Source organism: Orycteropus afer, unplaced genomic scaffold (genome assembly GCF_000298275.1).
Source record: "Orycteropus afer afer isolate SDZICR_OR568_19922 unplaced genomic scaffold, OryAfe1.0 scaffold00355, whole genome shotgun sequence".
Classification (NCBI taxonomy): domain Eukaryota; kingdom Metazoa; phylum Chordata; class Mammalia; order Tubulidentata; family Orycteropodidae; genus Orycteropus; species Orycteropus afer.
In genome coordinates this window covers 929,383-950,723 of record NW_006921942.1, presented here as the reverse complement: position 1 = coordinate 950,723, position 21,341 = coordinate 929,383, and the positions used below count along the sequence as shown (strand labels likewise).

General features: G+C 52.8%; 1 protein-coding gene across 1 annotated transcript; it reads left to right on the top strand.

The window, feature by feature from the left end:
- The first annotated feature begins 2,163 nt into the window (after positions 1–2,163).
- COL9A2 (collagen type IX alpha 2 chain) lies at positions 2,164–17,989 on the top strand. The gene is made up of 32 exons (XM_007952696.2): positions 2,164–2,235; positions 3,627–3,701; positions 4,935–4,970; positions 5,046–5,108; positions 6,159–6,212; positions 6,336–6,371; positions 6,465–6,488; positions 6,811–6,864; positions 7,127–7,180; positions 7,278–7,325; positions 7,564–7,620; positions 7,703–7,756; positions 8,078–8,131; positions 8,478–8,531; positions 8,664–8,717; positions 8,845–8,898; positions 10,569–10,622; positions 11,015–11,068; positions 11,485–11,538; positions 12,576–12,620; positions 12,959–13,012; positions 13,601–13,654; positions 13,946–13,999; positions 14,088–14,159; positions 14,488–14,523; positions 14,643–14,687; positions 14,776–14,808; positions 14,980–15,126; positions 15,422–15,476; positions 15,812–16,000; positions 17,272–17,349; positions 17,790–17,989. The coding sequence occupies exons 1-32, from the start codon at positions 2,164–2,166 to the stop codon at positions 17,987–17,989; spliced, it is 2,067 nt and encodes a 688-aa protein (XP_007950887.1).
- The last annotated feature ends 3,352 nt before the right edge of the window (positions 17,990–21,341 follow it).

The following is a 21,341-nucleotide window of genomic DNA, read 5'->3' as shown; positions in this document are numbered from 1 at the left end:
ATTTGATTCTATATATGCCATTGGTGAGGTCCAAACGAATAGTCACCATTTACGTTGCTTGAAAAAAGTGTTTGCAATGACTAAGTTGTTGGTCTTGCAAAATTTAACATGCCACCTCCGGCATTATTTCTATCAGCAAGGCTGTATTTTCTAACTACCAATCCTCACCAAAGAAAAATTGGTAAAAAGAGAATACTCAATAAATCACAATTGAAGTAAAATTTATCCAGTACCTACTCTGTACTGGTGCTGGGCTAGACATTACCATATTTTTCCACATATAAAGCACTCAAATAAATAACACACACATGCATATAACATGCATAGCATGCATAGCAAGCCTAGGAAAGTAACACAGGAGGGTTGCTCAGTTTGCAAAATCCACACAGCACCCATTATTTGAGCAAAAATGTGGATCTTGTTTGATCCTTGCCCAAAAAAAGACGTTGTAAAATGCATAGTGCCTAAGGCACTTGACTGCTAACCAGAAGGCTGGCGGTTCAAACCCACCAGCCACTCCTCGGAAGGAAGGTTGGGAAATCTACTTCCTTAGTGATATTGCCTTGGAAACCCAAGAAGGGGTCACTATGAGTTAGGTCCGACTCAATGGCACATAACAACAACAACAACAACATTAAAACCTGTTTTACAAATGAGGAAACTGAGACTTAAATAATTGTAGGTACCTGTGGTCACAGAGTCGGAGCCCTGGTGGTGCAGTTGTTACAGCTCTCAACTGCTAGCTGAAAGGTCAGCAGTTCAAACTCAGCAGCCGCTCCATGGGATGTTCATAAAGATTACAGCCTTGGAAACCCTGTCAGGCAGTTCTACTCTGTCTTACAGGGTCACTATGAGTCTAAATGGACTCCATGGCAATGAGTTTGGGGTTTTTTTTGGGGGGGGGTGTTGGTCACAGAGTTAGATTGCAAAATGCTTTACCAATATTGCTTAAATGAATGGAAGGACAGGTAAGGGACTATGGAGAGAGGCTAGGGTGGACAGGAAGGTTTGGGAAACCCTGGTAAGTAAGGTGATGGTTGTTTCCATGAATATGGAGGAAATCACTTCACTGAGAGAACTTCAGCAAGAAGACCCAATCCTAGAGACACCAGTACTTAGGAAGCAGCAGAGAACAAAGGGCAATAGAAAAAGAAAGAGACTGGAAATGGAGAAGACAACTTCAAAGAGGAAATGGCCAAGAAAGGGTAGAGGTACCACAGCCTCATGCCAGGAAGGCTGAAGAGGGGTTGGGGCTCACTGGTGACTGACCTCCCAGTTGGGGGAAAAGCAGGGAGGTGAGGAACTTTAGAGGTGGGGTGCAGACAATGCCCCTAAAGTGTTTGGGAGTAAAAGGAGAGCAAAGGATAGAGTGGGTGTTCAGAGAACCTCCCACCCAGGAAGGACTTGGGTATGCTTTAATATGGAAGAGGCCTGAGTTATGTTTCTGATTGTAGTGCCTAAGGTATTTGACTGCTAACCAGAAGGCTGGTGGTTCAAATCCACGAGCCGCTCCTCCGAAGGAAGCTTGGGCAATCTACTTCTGTAGAGATACCGCCTCAGAAACCGAAGGAGGGGTCGCTATGAGTCGAATCGACTGGACAGCAGTGAGCTTGGTTCTTTTGATTTTGAGCATGTTTGTATGTAGAGAGGAAAGAGCCTGTGGGGAGAGGAGGAAGGAGGAAGGTGATCTACGGAACCAAGGCCTGCTCTGCCTGGGCCCTGGAGGAAATTGGACTGATCTGAGCCGGGACTCACAAGCCAAGATGTCTGAGGACTGGGGTGCAAGTGATGGGGCACAGGCTGCAGGAAGGTCAGGCCCAGAGGCGAATCCCAGACGGCTCTCTGCCTCCTCACGAAGTAAAGGGACGTTGGTTTCCGTGCGGCACCTCTCCCGCTCCCCTGATTACCCGGCCGGGGCCTCCGGGAAGCGCAAGGACAGGATGGAGGGTGGGCGCTGGCGGTTGGACGGAGCTGGGCGGAGCTGGGCGGAGGGCGCCGGCCTCCTTCCCCGAGGCCCTCTCAGGTGACAGACCCGTAGGGCCCCGCCCCGCCCCGCTGAATTATTCTGGAGGCCCAGCCCGTCTCACCCTAGAGCGGCCAGCCTCGCAGCTTCTGGTAGTCGGTGAGTGCGTGGACCAGACACCGTGCTCCCTCGGACCCGCCATGGCCGCTGCGGCCGCCCCCCGCATCCTCCTTGTTCTCCTCCAGGTGCTCGGACTCGCCCTGGCCCAGATCGTAAGTCCCACTGTCACACCCGCGCGGGCGTCCAGGGTCCCGGGCCCAGGACCCAGGAATCTCTGCCTTGTCTCCCGCCCTCTAATGACACTCCTAACCGGGGCGGGGGGGTGGGAAACACGCAGCCTGGGACAGTCCCGCGGCGCAGGGCCCCTCTGTGGGGAGATTGATGGCGCACATCTTGGCTCCATGAAAGGATGTGGGTGAGCCGGGGAGCCGGGGGGACCCTGTCCGGAGATGCACGGCCTTGCCCGGGGCTGGCAGCATGGGGCAAGAGCTGGCGCCCGGTGCTGGCAGCTAGGAGAGCCCAGGTGGCGGGGTAGACAATGGTGCCCATTCACATGGCTTCCAAGCCTCCACCCCCGCCGCCTCCCGGGGGCGCCGGCTCCAGCCAGACGCCGCTCCCGCTCGTGGCCACCCCTCTAACGGGCTCGCGCGCCCGCGTGTGACTTCGAGGACTAAGCCGACGCGAGCGCGGGTGGGAAACCCCGCCCAGCGCCCTTTGGTGCTCTGTGGGGATCGCAGCTCGCTTTCGGATCGCCAGCCTGGAATTTCCCAGCCTGGGGAGGGTGTAGGACCCCTGTCTAGGTCGGGGCTAGCCCCCACAAGAGGGCCACCCAAGAGAGGGCGCAGGAGCGGTGTGCTGGGGAGCGGTTCTCTGGGTGGGAAAATGGCCACAGTGTTGCCACTCTTTGGTCCCTTCACTGCGCGTCTCCACTTTCCCTCCAGGCCTTTACTGCAAGGGGTGGAAGAGGAGGAGAGAGGGAGGAGAGAGGTGGTACTACTATCTATACTTCTCGTTCATTATCAATGGTAATAAGAGCTACCATTCAGTGATGATACCAGGCACCGCCTTCCCTACCACCTGTTGACGAAGCTGAGCGATCAACATCCATCTGTTCCCCACGCGAACGCAGCACCGGCAGCTGGGTACCGTGGAAGGAGTAGAGCAGGCCTAGGACCGAATCCGGGCTCCATCACTTACTCTCTGTGACCATTTCCAATTCCAGTCGCCATGGAACCTGTCGCAGACTCAGGGCTACTCCGTGTGTGTCAGAGTAAAACTGTACTCCATAGGGTTTTCAGGGACTGATTTTTCAGAAGCAGGTTCCAATCCTGTCTTCCAAAGTGCCTCTGGGTGGACTTGAACCTCCAACCTTTTGCTTAGCAGCTGAGGGTGTTAACCCTCCTGGTTAACTACCCAGGAACTCCTCTGTATACGGCCCATAACCTTTCTGAGCCTGTTTCCTCAACAGTACTACACGGTAGGTTCTCAGTAGATGAGAGTTTGTGGCTGTCTGCGGAGCTCCCTTTCTCGGCGTCGCCTGCAGCCAGCCCCTAGGACGCCCCGTTCCCTGCACTGAGGGTTGCACTCCTGTGTGTGTTTTCAGAGAGGGCCGCCGGGAGAGCCGGGACCCCCGGGGCCCCCAGGACCGCCGGGAGTGCCTGGATCCGACGGCATCGACGTGAGTCTGAAACCTGGGACCCGAGGGGGAGGGATGCCGCCTACAAAGGCGAGCTTTGTCAGTGATGGGCAGAGGTGGGTGGGTTTAGGGGACAGGAGACTGGAGAAGCAGTGCCCCCTGTCGCCTGCAGGCGGCGCCGGCCCGCACCACAAGAAGCCCGTTTGTTTTGCAAAAACCTCAACCCATTCCTGAGCAGCAGAGCCCATTATAGCCGCAGCAGACAAGAAGCTGCTGTTCCGCCCGCCGGCCACAGCTCACAGCGTCTCCTTATCCCGCTTTCCTTCCCTCCCTTTCCCTTCGAGGTGGAGACGGCTTAGTTCTCCTCCCCGTCCTTGGCATGCCAGGGCTCTTCTTCAGGTACCTTGGGAGCCTTGGCCAGACCACTGACCAGCTGGGGCAGACTGTCTCTCCCTTTGCTTTTTCCTCCCGATTTAGAAACAGCTGGGGTTGGTCTCTGCTCCCGTTAGCATAGTGAGGGTTAAATACCTCATTCTGGAGGCATCCCCAGGAGGTCAACTCTATGTTTATCCGCCTGGACAGACTTCCATTCAACCTGGGGCTCCCGCCCCCCAAACTCAGGACGCTGCCAAACTCTCTGGCTGCTGCAGGCTCTGAAATGCCTGGAGTCTCTCAGCGCTAGATCTGACTCCACAGGCCCTGCCTGTCTTCCAAGGGTCCTTTGTCACGGTGGAAGAGGTTCTTCCTGCCTTGGGAACAGAAAGAATCGCGACTTCACAAACCCCTTGTCCTCTCACCAACTCCCATACCCCCTCATAGGGCCCCAAACCTCCTCACCTTGCTTTCTTTACTGACAATCCAGAATAGAGCCACTGTCCATCTCACTCACTACCTCTTCAAGTCCTCTGAAAGCCCCCAATTTTTTTCCACACTTGCCCAAATCCTTGAGTCACCAGCTCTTAGGGGATAACTTGGGGACACTGTCCCATTTTCAGGTGTCATTACTGGTACCTCACCAACATCAGGTGTCTAAAACCTACTTGCATGTTGATTTTACCTTCTTCAGCCCGGCTGGGGTTAATCTCGATCCACCTATGATTTTTCTGAGGGAAATGGGAATATTTTCCTAAAAAGTGCAAGGCTGAGGGGACACGGGACAGAACAGAGAATATAGTTCAAAGAGGAACAATTAAGACTGCATAGCCAGGGCATTTGTGCGCCTACTTGGAGTGGCATGAGGTGTGGAATGCTCTCTCTCTGACTCTTGTCTTGCAGGGTGACAAAGGGGCCCCTGGAAAGCCTGGCCCTCCGGTGAGTGCTTTTTCCCCTTTGATCTTTGATCCTCCCAGTTCTTGCCTCACTTGCTAATGTTTGCTCTGTCTCAAGGGACCTAAGGGGGAGCCCGGAAAACCTGGACCAGATGGGCCAGATGGGAAGCCTGGGACTGATGTGAGTACTGGAGTGTTGGGAAGGCAGGATACCCCTGGGACCACTGACTTTCAGAGCCCAAGTTCTGGTATTTGTTCAGAGGTGGACAGCAAAATGGAGAATCCACATCTATGAGCCCCTCTCGCCCTCATATGACTTGTGACCTCACTGGAACCCATACACACCCCAGGAGCATTGAATCACATGCAAATGGGGGTTAAGAGAGGGTCTTTGGTTTCTGCAGGGTGCAGGGTCCATGCAGCAGCCAGGACTCAGAGTCATATTTCTGGCCCCCAAGTATCAGACTGAATACTCTGGGTGGGGCTACCCTTGTGCCCATTCTCAGGGTCTCTCTTCTATCCTCCTGCCCTCTTGTGCCCCTATCCTTCATCCCAGGCAGAGCCCAAGAGAGAAACATCATATGACTGATATCACAGAGTTCCCAGGGGCTCCCAACGTCATAGGCTCTTGAACATAGCCAGTCCCAGGGGCATTGGAACACCATGGGACTGGGGGATACACCAGGGCCTGTCACTGAGGATGGCAAGAAGCAGAGGTCCCCATGAGTTGCCTCTGCCTTGCTGACTCAGGGGCTGAGACCAGGTCTGTGACCAGCTACCTGGGTCCTTCCAAACTCATCCACACCCTGAAAAATTTACAAAGCACATTGCTTTCACTAGCACACTAGTGTTCACATCCACTCAGAGAGGTAAGTAGAATTAGCTCATTTTGCAGACAAGAAGATTAAGGTTCAGAAAAAGTTGCCAAGGGTAGGCTGATGTATGTCGAGGTCTTTAGAGACTTCTAAACTGGGAGGCACAAAGCCTGGGCTATGGTAAGTGTGTAAACCTTGGTTTCCAATCTTTCAAAAGATGATAGCCTGTCCTGCTTCCTAGGGTTACTGTGGGAACTGGGGAAAAGGAAGAGGTGGTGTTGAGGCCCCTAGAACTGCCTGGAATGTGGTGAAAGGGAGCCTGGCCCCACCTAGGGAAGGCCCCTGGATCTACCCTGCCTCATGTGTCAGAGAGCAGGTTTGCCCGTCACTGACCCTACCCATTCCTTCCTCTACAGGGTTTAACTGGAGCCAAGGGAGAGCCTGGCCCCCTGGGGATCCCTGGAGTCAAGGTAAGTGACCAGCTGGAGTCTCAGCATGGTCAATTTAGGGCTGGAGATCAGGAGGGGCTGCAGTAAAGAGGGCCAGGGACTCAGGAGACGCCACTTTCTGAGCCTTTTCTGTTACTTCTACAGGGCCAGCCCGGGCTCCCAGGGCCTCCTGGCCTGCCAGTGAGTATACCCCACAAGGGCTTCAAGGGGCTCTTTGAGGAGGGTGGTCTGGGGAGGAAGCCGTGAACCCAATCCCCTTCTCTTCTGTTCCAGGGCCCTGGCTTCGCTGGACCTCCTGTAAGTCCTTAGGGATAGGGCAGGATCCCAAGGACTTCAAGGGAAAGAGAACAGAGTCCATCATGGGGTGGGGGGAGCAGCATGTTGTGATGGTGTCAAGAATGGGTAGACTTGCCAGAGACCTTGGGCCAGCCCCCCTGGGCCTATATGCTGGCTCTGGAATTCTCTGGTCCTTAAAGCCCAAATTGGCTAGTTTCTTAGGGATTAGTCACAAAGCAAAAGTGGAGAAGGGGGCTTTGGTGCCTGTTGCTGCCTATTCCTTCAGGTCTGGCATGGGATGACCCTCTGAGGCATCCCAGTCATCGAAGTCTCTGCTCCCCAGGGACCATCTGGACCTGTTGGCCTCCCTGGTGAGATTGGAATCCCAGGCCCCAAGGTGAGCCCCAGCCTCATGCTGCCTCATGCTCTCTGCCTCCAAGATGAGAGTTCTCAGGCCTGGTTTGGGCCACCAGGGAGTGGAAGCCCCTCCTGCTAGCCTACCCTGCAGCAGGGCTTTCAGGGAGGCCAATCAGGACTCTGTCTCTCAGGAGGTGGCCTGGAGGGCAGGGTAGGAGGGCATGGAAGGACCTGTAGGAGGGAGCAGGAGTGACTGTGGCATGGCTGAAAAGGGGTATGATTTGGGCTCCTCCTGCTTCCAGGGGGATCCTGGACCAGAGGGACCATCAGGACCTCCAGGGCCCCCTGGAAAGCCGGTAAGTGCCCTCGGTCCTGGGAATGGCAAAGGGCCCTTGCACAAGCCTGGGTGAGGAAGGGCCGCATCAGGCTCCATCTTCATACATCTCTGTTCAGGGCCGCCCGGGAACCATCCATGGCCTGGAAGGCAGCGCGGATTTCCTGGTGAGAGGCGGGTCCTAGGGCTAAGCTAATGCAGGGATGGGGCGGTCAGTTGGACAGGGACTGTCATGGAGATAGGGTCAGTGGGATGGGTTCAGCCAGGTGGGGTAGAAAGAGAGTTCAGGAGTTGGCAAGATGGTGGGTGTGGGAGGACAGCTACAGGAGAAGGGGTGCTGGGATCACTGCCCTGCCAGCCTAGGGCAGGCCAGTGACCACAAGGCCTGTGGATTTTGTTTTCCAGTGTCCAACCAACTGTCCAGCAGGTGTGAAAGGTCCCCAAGGGCTGCAAGGAGTGAAGGTGAGAGCTGCTGGCTGAGTCTTGAAAGGATAGAGCCATGATCAGGAGTGGGCCTCATCCTGAGCTCTTTCCTTCCCTCCAGGGGCATCCAGGCAAACGTGGGATGCTGGGTGATCCTGGCCGCCAGGGGAAGCCAGTGAGTATGTGGGCCGAGGGCCATGGGAGGGAGAATATGTGGAGAAGGTCCTATGGGGTCTCCCCTTCCTTTAGCCCTCTGCTTTCCCCTGTGGGTCACAGAGCCTTGAGCTGGGAGTAAGGAAGCCTATGTTCTAGGTCAATATGCCAGGAAAGCCCCTTCTCCTTGCTGAGCCTCAGTTTCCCCATATGTAACACAAGACTGGTTTCTAAGGGTCCTTTCTGTCTGCTTTTGGTGGGGAAGGAGGATGGTATCTTTGGCTGCCTGTATATCTGATTCTCCATAAGCTTGCTTGTCTGAGAGTTCATTGTTGTCTCTTAGGGTCCTAAGGGAGATGTGGGTGCCTCTGGAGAGCAAGGCATCCCTGGACCACCGGTAAAGACCACTTCCCCACTAAGGCCATCTCTCCCTCTTCCTTATGGAGTCATTCCCTTGCTCTAACTTATAAAAGAGATTCCTGTGCCCAGTTAGGAGTGCCTCTGGGTGGGGAGAGAGGGGCTGTCAACCAGGAGACCCAGCTGAGGTCCTGGGTCTGCCCCTGTCCCTTTGCATGATTGTGGCAAGTCCCATCCCAGCTCTGAGCCTCAGTGTCTCATCTGTGAATAGGACAATGCTGCCTGCCTCAGAGGGGCATTGTGATGATGAGGAGAGGGGGCTGTCTGAGAAACATCACGAAGTGGGCCTTCTAACTGCCACTGCTGTCACTTTTCTATTTTGACAGGGTCCCCAGGGTGTTAGGGGCTACCCTGGCATGGCAGGACCCAAGGGAGAGATGGTAAGTTAGTCTGGGGGTATCCTGAAAGAGCTGCCTTGACCTCTGGGGTAACCTGTCATTTGTCTGGGGTCAGAAGTCACTTGGCCTCTGAGGTCCAGCTGTGACTGACCTCTAACCCTTTCCTCTCCCCAGGGTCCTCGTGGGTATAAAGGCATGGTGGGCTCCGTTGGCGCTGCTGGGTCCCCAGTAAGTCTGCTCCTGCCCAGACCACCCCAATCCTCACCTCCTCCAGCCTGGGCTCTTGGCTCTGCAAAGTGAGCGCAACTCTCTCTGAGCCTACGTAATCTGGATTCCTGTTTGTCCTTCTTTTCAGGGTGAGGAGGGCCCACGGGGGCCCCCAGGCCGAACTGGAGAGAAGGGCGATGTGGTGAGTCCTTAGCCACCCCATGTCCAGTCAGGGCCCCAGGGGAGTACTAGACAGGACAAGGCTTCTTATCAGGCAGCTGTGTGTGTGTGCACACGTGAGAGAGAGAGACTATGTGTCTGTATCAGGGGCTGCTACGGGTGAGGAGTGTCTATGTCTAGTGCTCAGCTGCCCATTTGCCCCACCAACCCCTGTTCCTCCAAGCCTAGCCTGTTACTGACCAAATTCAGACTCTGGGAGAGGCCATGGAATCTGGCCTCATAGTCCTGGGGCCAGACAATGAAATTCCAGCAAATCATTCATGAGGTTAATGGGATTTGGTCTGGATCCCAGCTCTCTTAACTCTTTATTGATCTATTATTATTAGATTTTGGCCTTTTATTGGAGCTCTGGTGGGGAGCTCTGGTGGCATAGTGCCTAAGGCACTTGACTGCTAACCAGAAGGCTGGCAGTTCAAACCCACCAGCTACTCTTCAGAAGGAAGGTTGGGCAATCTACTTCCATAGAGATACCACCTCGGAAACCCAAGGAGGGATCTTTCTGAGTCGGATCTGACTCGATGGCAATGAATCTGTTTTTGGGGTGTTTTTTTAGACATGCACAAAAGTAGAGGGAACATAATGAATCCTCATATACCTGTCTCCTCACTCACTCACTCAAAAAGGAGCTCTAGTGGTACAGTGCCCGAGGCATTTGACTGCTAACCAGAAAGTTGGCAGTTCAAAGCCACCAGCCGCTCCTTGGGAGGAAGGTGAGGCAATCTACTTCCCTAAAGTATTACTGCCTCAGAAACCCGATGGGGGTCACTATGAGTCAGAATAAGTTCTCCTAGGTTCTAGTATTAACATTTTGCCATACTCGCTCCATCCATCCCTTTTTTCCCTTCCTTCACTTTGTTGTTATAGTTACGTCCTGATATTTTAAGCAAGTCCTTAATATCATGTCATTTAACCCCAGATATGTCTGTATGTATGTCTTTAAAAATTATTTTTTCTTATACAATCACAGTATCACTATTAAACCTAACAGAATTAACAAATATTTCTTATCATCATCTAATAACCAACCAGTCAGGAATCCGGTGCCACAAACAGTTAAGTACCAACCAGTCAGGAATCCGGTGCCACAAACAGTTAAGTGCTTCACTGCTAACCAAAAGGTTGGTGGTTCAAACCATCCAGCAATCTACTTCTGTAAAAATTACAGCCAAGAAAACCCATGAGGGCAGTTCCATTCTGTCACATGGGGCTGCTATGAGTTGAAATCAGCTCAACCTAACAATAACCAGTCTGGGTTCATTTTCCCCCCAATTACCTCAAAGAATATCCTTTTACAGTACTTGCTCAAATCAAGACCCAAACAAAGTCCACACATTGCATTTAGTTGTTGTGTCTCTTGACATGAGTGGAGTTCAGGGCGTTGGCTGGGATCTCAGGGAATGCTGGCCCCATGCCTGCTCCTGCCCCAGCTTAGCCCAGCCCAGCCCAGCTGACCTCTAATCTCTCCTGCTGGTTCCAGGGCAGAAAGGGCACTCCTGGGCCCCTCTCCTCTAGTCCCTGTACAGTGTGGCCATGTGAGGGACCCTGAGACCCTGAGAACCAGAGGTCACTGTACTCAGCTCTCCTCACAGGCTCAGTGTCCTGAAGGTGACCTCATCTCTGTCTACTCTGCAGGGCAGCCAAGGTGTTCGAGGACTCCAGGGAATAACAGGCCCGAAAGGAGCAACTGTAAGTGCTGGACCCAGGCCTACCTGACAGGACAGGATACAGACAACTTTGTCCAAATCCCCTCTACAAGGGGCCTGGGAATCTATTGCAGGGGGTTGGCACTATAACCTTGGGAAATGCCTTTCCCCTTCTGTGCTTCAGTTTCTTCACCTGTAAAATAGGGATGATGATGTATGGGAATGGAAGCTTGCAGCAATCTGGGGAACATGACCCACACAAGGGAAGGACCTTGATTCCCCTGTAATCCCCCTTCCACTTTGGCTCCCCTCACCCAGTTGACTAGTGGGGCTTCACAAAATAACCAGATGTACTATCACAGAAGGGCATGGGTGGGTGGCCTGACCCCAAACATCTCCCCATTGTGAGTTTCCCTGAACTTTCCTCCTGAGCAGGGTCCACCAGGCATCGATGGCAAGGATGGGACCCCAGGCACACCTGGCATGAAGGTAGGAGTAGGGGCTATTGGTGGGATTGGGGTAAATATCAGGGCCCCACTCAACTCAGGACCATGAGCCCCGTCACACTGCTCCCATAGGCCCAGGAGTCCTGAATCCTCAGGTGTGTCATGTTTCCTGTGACAGGCCTCAGTTTCCCTACCTTCACTTGGGTGGAAGCCATGTTGTTGTTGTTGTTGTTATGTGCCATCGAGTCGGACCTGACTCATAGCGACCCCTCCTTGGGTTTCCGAGGCAGTATCACTACGGAAGTAGATTGCCCCACCTTCCTTCCGAGGATTGGCTGATGGGTTTGAACCATCAGCCTTCTGGTTAGCAGTCAAGTGCCTTAGGCACTATGCTACCAGAGCTCCCGGGTGGAAACCACAGGAGCTCTAATTTGGGGTTCTGGCTCTTTGTCTCTCTAGGGCAGTGCAGGACAGGCAGGGCGGCCAGGAAACCCAGGCCACCAGGGTCTAGCGGTGAGTGTCTGATGAAGCCACAGGTCCTGCCCTACAGGCAAGTTTCTCCTCCTCCCTGGTGCCTGTCTCCTCGTGATGACATGAGTGGCTGATGAGGTTAAATTCCACACGCTCAGAATTCTTTCTGGATTCCCTGTCCCCAGCCCAGGACCCATCACTACCTCTGTGTTCCGTGCCTGGTTTAAAGCTCATCCTTTGGACAATTGCTCCAGCCTTCTGTTTGCCCATTCCAACCCTCCATGCTGCCTAAATAGAATCTAATAATTTCCCTGTTAAAGCACATTCCTCCCCATTGCCTCCCTAAAACAGTAATTCAATCCAGTTGTTCAATAAATAGTTATTGAGTACCTGAGGTACATTAAGAGTTACGGGACTATTTATGAACAAGACTTACGCAATCTTTGTCCTTACAACTTATCTTGATAATCAAGGACTACCACAGTCTGACCCCAACCTACCTCTCCTGCTTCATCAGCCACTGCCCCTCTGGGTCCTCTCCCTTCTCATAGGTCCTCTCCCTTTTCAACACTCTCAGAAAGTGCCTTGGCTTTTCTACTTCCAGGCTTCTGCCTTTGCTGCTCTCTCTGCTTGAAATGGCCTTCCCCTGCCCCTGTGCCTTCTCACCTTTCAGACCATCTCCATCCCTCACCTTCAAAGAACTCATCATAGGGGTCTTCGTTCCCTCCCTGCCAAGAGTACTGAGTGGCTAAAGCTTTCTCGTGTGCAGACTTGTGCCCATGGATGCACTCACATGTACATGTGTGAGCCTGTGTGCCTGTGACCACATAAGTGTGCTCATCTTTTCCCCACAAATCACAGACCTTGGTAGGAAGGCCTCTCTGGAAACTGCTCCTCTCCCACCTGGGCTCTGGAGGCCAGGGGTGGAGGGCACAGTCAACTTCATGATAGCAATGGCTAGGCCTTCTGTTACGCAGCTCCCACAAGGTGGGGAAATGTGGATTGGGGATGGAGGCAAAGCAGCTGGTGCACAGGGACCCCATGCCAGAATAGGAACTGACGTCAACTTCTTTCTGCAGGGTGTGCCAGGCCAGCCTGGGACAAAAGGGGGCCCGGGAGATAAGGTGAGGTGACAAAGTTGCCCCCAAATTGGGGGCAAAATTAGTCTCATTTGTACAAGGGAGCCTGGGTCATGGCTTAAAGACTACAAGCCTCAGGCCTCATCTAAGGTTCAACAGTTCAGCCTGAACATAGCCCCCTGGGTCTTACAGCTGTAACCCCTCTGCCAGCTCAGTTCAATGGAGACTGCATGGCATGGAAAATCAGAACTCAGAGGCCAAGAACACCTCTTCCCAGAATCAGAACCTGTTTCCAGAATCTGTATACTGTCCATTGGGCTTCCCCAAGGTTACCAGCTTGAGTGGGCCACCCAGACTGACCTTAGAACTGTGTTTTCCTGTAGGGTGAGCCAGGACAGCAGGGCTTTCCTGGATTCTCTGGTCCCCCTGGGAAAGAGGTAAGTGCCCACTCCACTGACATAGGACTCTTGCTTTGGCCATCCCAGGCCTGAGAACCTTGAATAGTTCCTTCAGCACATGGTCAGGGTGAGACCATGGGGTAGAGCCCAAGCCTAGGAGGTATGCTGGGTGCTACTCTGGGCTCTGCCACTGACCCACTGACCCACCAATGCTCCCTCCTCCTCTCTGAGCCCCCATTTCTGAGTACAGCGCTGTGAGGGTGGGACTGGTTCTGTCCTGAGCTATAGCCTCCCCAGACGGCTAAGCTGATTGGGGCTGAGAATCCAATAGAGTCATTCATTCTATCAACACTCCCAAATACCTGCAGCTGTGTTAGATACCAGCTAGACATAGTCTCCTACTCATATGGTGCTTATGCTTTAGTAGAAGAGACAGACGTTAAATAAATGATCATGTAACAACTAATTAAAATGGTCATAGTTCTTGAAGGAAAAATACAAGGACCTGAGAGCATGTAACATGGAGTCAGGGAAGGCTGAGACCCGAGGGTGGACAGGAGCTAGCCAAGTATGGAAGGGAGGGTCCTGACAGGACTACTGTTTACCTCCAGTTTCTCTGTTCCCCAGGGAGAGCCAGGGCCTCGAGGAGAAATTGGTCCCCAGGGTATCATGGGGCAGAAGGTAAGTGCCCAGCACAGTGGTCCCTCCCTAGGGGACTTTGCAGCTGTTGGCACTGCTGAATCTGAGATCTGGGTCCTCTCACTGGCTCCAACACCTATCTGTTCACTTTCTCTCAATCCATGTGACCCACCCCCTTACCCCCCAGCCTGAGCCTCAGTTTGCTGGCCCATGGATTGAAGTAAAAGACCCTTATAATAGTGACAGCAGGAATGGAGGACACCCTGACCATGCAGGGTCTAGGGCCTGACTATCCTTGCTGAGCCTGGGTGTGACCCTCTCTTTCCATTTCAGGGTGACCAAGGTGAGAGGGGGCCAGTGGGGCAGCCAGGTCCTCAAGGTCGACAGGTGAGTTCAGGCCAGCTGAGGTTGGGGTGGTGGGAGCATCCCTGTAGACATCATCTGATTGATCCCCTCTGGTTTCTTTTCTCCTCAGGGCCCCAAAGGAGAGCAGGGGTCACCTGGAATTCCAGGGCCCCAAGGCTTGCCGGGCATCAAGGGAGACAAGGTATCAAATGGGGCTAGAAAGAGCCCCTCAGACCCTGTGGTGGGGGGAAGGGAGTAAGAAAATGGGAAGGTGGTGGGGAGAGTGGGGAGGATGGGAAGGTGGGAAAGGTGGAGCAGGGTGAAGGGGGGTCGTGGAGCTCAGTTAGCCCCCTCTTGAGCATTCTAAATCTGCACGGAACAAATTACCCTCTGGGAGGCCCAGATGTCTGGTCAGGTGCCGGAGGCAAGAGCCAGGGAGGGAGAGCGGTGTGGCCAGATTGAGGGGCCGGTGCAGCTAGCCTTTCCCTGGAGAGGGAGCTCCCCACACCCCTCACTCCCCTTTTCTGCAGGGCTCCCCGGGGAAGACCGGGCCGCGCGGCGGAGCGGTGAGTACAGCGCTTCCACTGCCAGGCGCCGCCACCCTCTGGGGTCCAAGTATCCACGTGGGCGGCCGCGCCCCTCCCCCCACGTCCCCGCCCAGCTGACTTTTGTTCTTTCTCGGCAGGGCGATCCGGGTGTGGCGGGCCTCCCGGGAGAGAAAGGCGAGAAGGTGAGCAGGCAGCGTGGGGGCGGGCTGGGGAGTGGCCAGTGAGCCTCCTGCCGGAGCACTTCGTGACCGTGGTTCCTTGTGTCTGCAGGGGGAGTCTGGCGAGCCGGGGCCCAAGGGACAGGTGAGCCCTGCTGTCCGGTCGCTGCAGTCCTTCCCACCCTTTCCCTCAGCCCTGTCCTGGGGTCCTCTTCCTCTCCAGGAACCACCCACTCCCGTGCCACTCCTCTTCCTCCACCCCGCACCCCACCCATCCTACCTTCTCACCTCTCTACCCACCTCCGCCTCCTGGCAGCAAGGAGTCCGTGGAGAACCCGGCTACCCCGGGCCCAGCGGGGATGCAGGAGCCCCAGGGCCAGAGGGCTACCCTGGACTTCCCGGCCCTCGAGGACTGGCTGGCAACAGAGGCGTGCCTGGGCTGCCCGGGAGACAGGGCCTGGCGGTGAGTTGGACCCCCTAGGAAAGAAGGAACTGTCTTTGGAGGTGCTGCTTATCTCCAAAGGCTGGGAATTCCTGAAGCCAGCTGGCTTCTCTGAGGTTGGTTCCAAGCCCCAGATCGGAGAGGATGGGTGTGGGTACAGCAGGAAGGATTTCCCTCAGATACTAAAAAGTACTTCCTGTGAGGGGCCTGCACTTTGACTTCCCAGGTGGGCACAGGAGGGGGTCACAGGTGCAGGAGTGGTCAGCCCTGGCAACCCGGGGTTTGCTTTCTTCCTGAAAGACCCCTCTGCTTTCAGGGCCGAGATGCCAGTGACCAGCACATTGTGGATGTGGTCCTGAAGATGCTGCAAGGTAAGGGGAGGGGCAGTGCCCCAGCTGATTTCAGGGCATCTCTGTCCTTCAGGAGCCTCTCCCTGTTGCCTTGACAGCAAGGCCAGAGAGTCAGGAGTCCTGGTTGCTCAACCCAGCTCTGCCTCCAAGCAGCTACGGTACCTGTAATAAATCTCAGCCCTCTCTGGACTTCTGGCTTCAGTAAAACAGAGCCTGATGAAGGGGGAAGCTAATAAACTCAGGGCTTTTCTGCCCGCTGAGGGGCCACCAGGATGCTCTGCCTCCCCCAGTTTGATGTGGAGGTAAGACTCATCTCACAGACCACTCTACCTCCCTTCTTTTTTCCCTCCCTCCAGAGCAACTGGCAGAGGTGGCTGTGAGTGCCAAACGAGAAGCCCTGGGTGCAGTTGGAATGATGGGTCCCCCAGGGCCCCCAGGACCTCCCGGATACCCAGGCATACAGGGACCCCATGGGCACCCTGGCCCACGGGGAATTCCCGGCATCGTGGGAGCTGTGGGTCAGATTGGCAACACGGGGCCCAAGGGTGAGTGTGCCATTCTGTGGGGGTGGAGTGGGGCTGGGCAGTGGGGATTTGGCCAAGGCCCACCAGGAACTTGAGGCTGGCTGACTGCTCAGCCTCTGTTTCCCATTCCTCTTCCTAGAATGAGACACAGACATTTTGCCTCCATTTTCCCTCAACCAGGTTTTTCAGGAAGTACACCTCGGCTTTCTTGGCCAGTAGCAAATTGTTGGAAATGAACATACTGTTTTGTAACGTGAATTGTTTGTGTTTTCACTTAGTGTTACCTCATAAACATCTTTCCATGCTCTCAAGGAGGAGAGGAAGGTTAGCAAAGTAGTGAAGAGGGGCAGGCTCTAGAGTCACAGACCCGCCACTTTCTTGGTGTGGACCTTGGACAAGTTACCTATTAATCTCCCTGGGCCTTAGGTTTACCATCCGTAAAATGAGAATATTAAGAGTACCAACCTCATCGTATTGGGATTCCATTTAGAGAGGTTTCCATGAAGTTCTTAGTTCACTGCTTGCCACATAATCAGTGCTATTATTTGGAGTCCCTGAAGAGTATGGTTAATGTGTTTGGCTGCTAACTGAAAGGTTGGAGGTTCAAGCCCAACCAAGGACACCTCAAAAGAAAGACCTGGCAGTCTATTTCTGAAAAATGAGCCATTGAAAACCCCGTGGAGCACAGTTCTACTCTGACACACATGAGTCAGAATCGACTGGACCACAACTGATGTGGACTGGTGGTGTTAGACATCCCCATCTCCTGGACTTCCTGTAATAAACTTTAACAGCTGTGGAGTCTTCCTTCCAATGTCTAGGACCTTAAATAGCAGTCCTACATGATCATTTCCAACTTTCCTCTATCAGAAACTAGCAAAATTGTAAAATTTCACCCAATTCATAATACAAAGTTAAAAATAAGGTTAAAAGTAAAGTATCAAAAAAAAAAACAAAAAAACCCACAGAAAGAAACTAGCATAGAAACTCAAAACCTAACCTACTGTTTTCAAGTCAATTCTTCAATTCTGAGTCACAGCAACCCTACAGGATAGAGTAGAACTGCCCCATAGCATTCCCAAGGTTGTAATCTTTACGAAAACAAACTGTCACATCTTCTCTCGCTGAGTGGATGGTGAATTCGAACCACTGACCTTTTGGTTAACAGTTGAGCACTTTAACCACTGTACCACCAGGGCTCTTTAAGCTGGCACAAAACAGGAGTAATTGTTGTGTGTGTGAAGTAGAAATTAAAAACCAAAAAAAAGTAAGGCTCACTTCTTTTTCTGCAGGAAAACGTGGAGAGAAAGGTGATCGGGGAGACATGGGACGTGGGCACCCTGGAATGCCTGGTCCCCCGGGGATCCCAGGTAAGACCTTGGTCTTACTGCCCAGCTACAATTCTGCCCCTCAGTTCTGGGATCTAATTACCTTGGATACCTGGGTCCCTTCATGGAGGCCTCACACTCAGACAACTCCGTCCCAGATAATCCAGTTTTTACATCCCTCTGAAGCCATGAGCCTCAGGTGAGGTCTAACTGGGAACTGAACTCAAGAACTTCCTGAGATGCACCTTGATCTGCTTCATGCAGGGAAAGGAAGGGGTGTTTGCTCCCAAGGCTCACTGATAAGGAGTTGGGAGTGATGGACAATTGCACATGACTCTCATAGAATCTCTGTGGCTGGGGGCAGAGTCCCTTTCTCCTATGATGTCCTTGGCCTCATTTTCCCCACCTGAAATATGAGACTTAAAGATTCTTGGGCAGAGACCAGAGGAGGCCCTGATGTCTTGATCTTCTCCTTTACACAGGCCTCCCTGGGCGGCCTGGCCAGGCAATCAACGGCAAAGATGGAGACCGAGGATCCCCAGGGGCTCCAGGAGAGATGGGCCGCCCTGGCCTGCCAGGCCCTGTGGGGCTGCCTGGCTTCTGTGAGCCTGCAGCCTGCCTTGGAGCCTCAGCCTATGCCTCGGCCCGCCTTACAGAGCCGGGATCCATCAAGGGGCCATGAGCATCAGGCTGGGATAGAGCCCAGTGGGCATCCTGGGGGGAAAGAACCAGGTCCCCTCTCAGTGGATGTGCAACCCACCCTCCAGCTCGGGAAACTAGTTTTCCTAGGACCTTTTGTCTGGGACCCAGGAGTTCTGAGGCAAAGGACATTCTAAAACATGGGGGAAGGGAAGGCATCAGAGTGAAAATGTGAGGCCAACATAAGTCAAGTGTTGCTGGACAGTTGATGCTCTCAAGAATGGGTGGCTTTGCTTCTCAGAACACTGCTCAAATGTTAGCAAATGTCTCCTTGATTTGTTCCATCTTTCACTGACCATCTTGCCTTCAGGGCAGGTGGACTGAGGTCACTGCCAGTTCCTGACCCCATCCCTATCTCCTGGACTTTCTGGGGGACTGCTGATGAGTGTCTACCCTGAGGTGGCCATCCTGAAGCCAGCTCCACTACTTCCTCCCTACTTCCCATCTGAGTATTTAAGCACGTATCTCTCTTCTCTTTCTGACACTAGCCTCCTGGCACCCCTTCTCTGGTTCCACCTAGGCATTCCTGTAAATAAAAGCCCCCAACTTGGGTACAAACTAAGATATAAGTCATTGGGGTTAAATTCTTATGGATTGGGGGTGGGAGGTTGGTCCTGGGTCTCCATTGCCAGAGCAGGATGGTCAGTGGCTCTAGCAAGGGAGGGCAGGACGTGAGGCACCTTTCTCTGGGCACATCCTGAATTGTGAGCATTCAGATGGCATGTTTGAGGAACATCTGTGGGAGGAACATGGCGGTGGAGTCAAGACAGTATACTATGGCGTAACTGAGCAAATTCCTCCTGAGCCTTGTACAGCTGTGGCAAGGACTTACTCATCTTTCTGTAGCACATTCAGTGTCTTGCTAGGGCCTGGCACCTGAGAGGTCCACTGTGAGTTTCAGCACTGTCTGTGTGCTGGCCCTAGGGCAGAAGCTGATGGTGAAAGATTGGAAGGAAGATCTGGCTCTTGCCTTCCAGAGGTTCCCACACCAGTGAGGAAACCATATATGGACCTGAATGATGACAGCAGAAATAACATTCATTCAGCTACTTTCACTAAGGGTGCACCTAGAAGAGATGTCAAGCTGGCTCAGATTGGATCTGTACCCCAAGGGACTTTTAGCTCGTAACTCTGCAGGTCAGGAAGGTTGCTGCATTGGAGGTTGTTTTAGTTACCCAGTGCCGCTCTGACAGAAAATACACAAATGGGATGGCTTTAACAAACAGGAGTTTATTCTCTTACAGTTTGGAGGCTTTAAGTTCGAGTTCCAAGTGCCAGGCTCTAGGGGCTGGGTGGAAGCCCCTCAACCTTGGGCTTCAGCTCTGCCTCCTGCTCCCGCCCCACTGAAGCTAGAGGCTTTTCTTCACTCAGGCAGCTACTGACTGCTGAGGCTGACAAACCCAAGGCAGACAAGTACAAAGGCACAGTTCCAATGTTAGCAAACAACACAGCAGACCACTGATTCAAGTCCACTGAAAGTCCCAAGATCGGCAGAGCATGGTAGGCTGCTGATTCAGCCACACGCAGGGTTCAAGTGTGCCATAAGTTAGAGACCTTTCCCAAAGCAGCTTATTATATATGGGAAGCAGACCACATCCTTAAAGCAGCTACTCAGCTGCTTGTGGTAGATCCCATCATGGAGTTGATTGCCAGCCTCACATGGGGAATAACTACCACCAGCTGCCCAGCCACTCAACCAGGCCCAACCAAGTTGACACACAACCTTAACTACAACAGAGGGTAAGGCAGCTGTGGCAGCAGCAGCAGGGGATGGTGTGGCAGGTACCTCTGGTTCATGCATTTGTTGCCCCACATGAAACCCTCTGCTAGCCCTAGCCCCTCCTGGAGGCATGGAACTCCAGGGCTGGTACTCGTTCTAACACATCTTGATTGGTGAATTTCACTTGGGCAAAATGTAAGTCCATCCTGTGATCTACAGGGGTCCATATGTCTCTCTGTCTTCATCTCTATGCTTAGACCCTGGTATACTCCATACCAGTCTCTGTGCTGCTCAACAAGTCATGCCACCACATGCTGTGCCCATGGCTTGGAATGGTTTTCCCCAAAACATCATCACCTGACTTTGCTTCAGGGCTTTACTCAAAAATCAGCTCCTCATTCCCACTCACTCTTGGTCTTCTGCCCCTGCTTTATTTTTCCTTTCTAGCATTTATCACTATTCAACATACACTAGAATGTAAGTTCCATGAGGGCAGAAATTTTGATCTCTCTTGCTCACTGCTCTATTCTCCAGCACTTAAAACACTGCCTGGCATATAGCAAACCAAATCCATTGCCATCAAGTCACTTTTGCCTCACAGCAATCTATAGGACAGAGTAGAACTGCCCATAGAGTTTTCCAGGCTGCAAATCTTTATGGAAGCAGACTGCCGCATCTTTCTCCTGTGGAACGGCTCGTGGTTTCAAACAGCTGACCTTTCAGTGAGCAGCCAAACACTTAGCCACTGCACCACCAGGGCTCATCCCTTGGCACTCCGTAGGTGCTCAATATTTAGTTAATGAGTGAATTATGTGTTCAGAATGCTCAAAGGAAGGTCCTACCGATCATCAAACCAAGAAGGAAGGTATGTGGTCTCAGCTTATATGTAGCTGAGGTGTGTTCGAAGGTGCCCCAGAGCATCCTATTTATTCCCACTGCCTCCAAGAATGAAGACCCACCCATGATAAATGGACCTGGGAAACAAAAATTTAGTGTGTGAAATATGAAGTAGGAATCAAAAAACCCTGCTTGCAATTAGGTAAAAGGGGATTTAGGAAGCTTAAGAAAAAAGGCACTATAGCAAGACAAGCCAGCACCCTCCAGAAGTTTAGCAGACATTCCTCCAGAAGGCAGCCTGTGGGGACTCTCAGTGCCAAATCTGCTCCTGGCAGAGCTTCAGCAGTCTGCATGATGAGATGATGTTTTGAATAACTTGATGCTGTTTTTGTTAGCTGCCATCAAGTCAGTCGGTGACTCCATGCACAATAGGATCAGATCACTGTTGGTCTGTAGGATTTTCATTGGTTGATTTTTCAGAAGTAGATCACCAGTGTTCTTAGTCTGGAAGCTCCACTTTAACTTGTTCAGCATAATAGCAACACACATTTCCACAGACAGATGAGTAGTGGCTTTATTTGAAGCATACTGGCCTGGAATCAAACCTGGGTCTCCCACATGAAAGGCAAGAATTCTGCCACTGACAAATAGTGACAGGGATCTTGAAAGACTGCAAGCAGCCACCTAGATGCAACAACGGGTCTCTCCTCATCCAGAGCAAAGAAGAATGAAGAAAACCAAAGATTCATGGAAACATTTAGTCCTAGTGACTGGTATA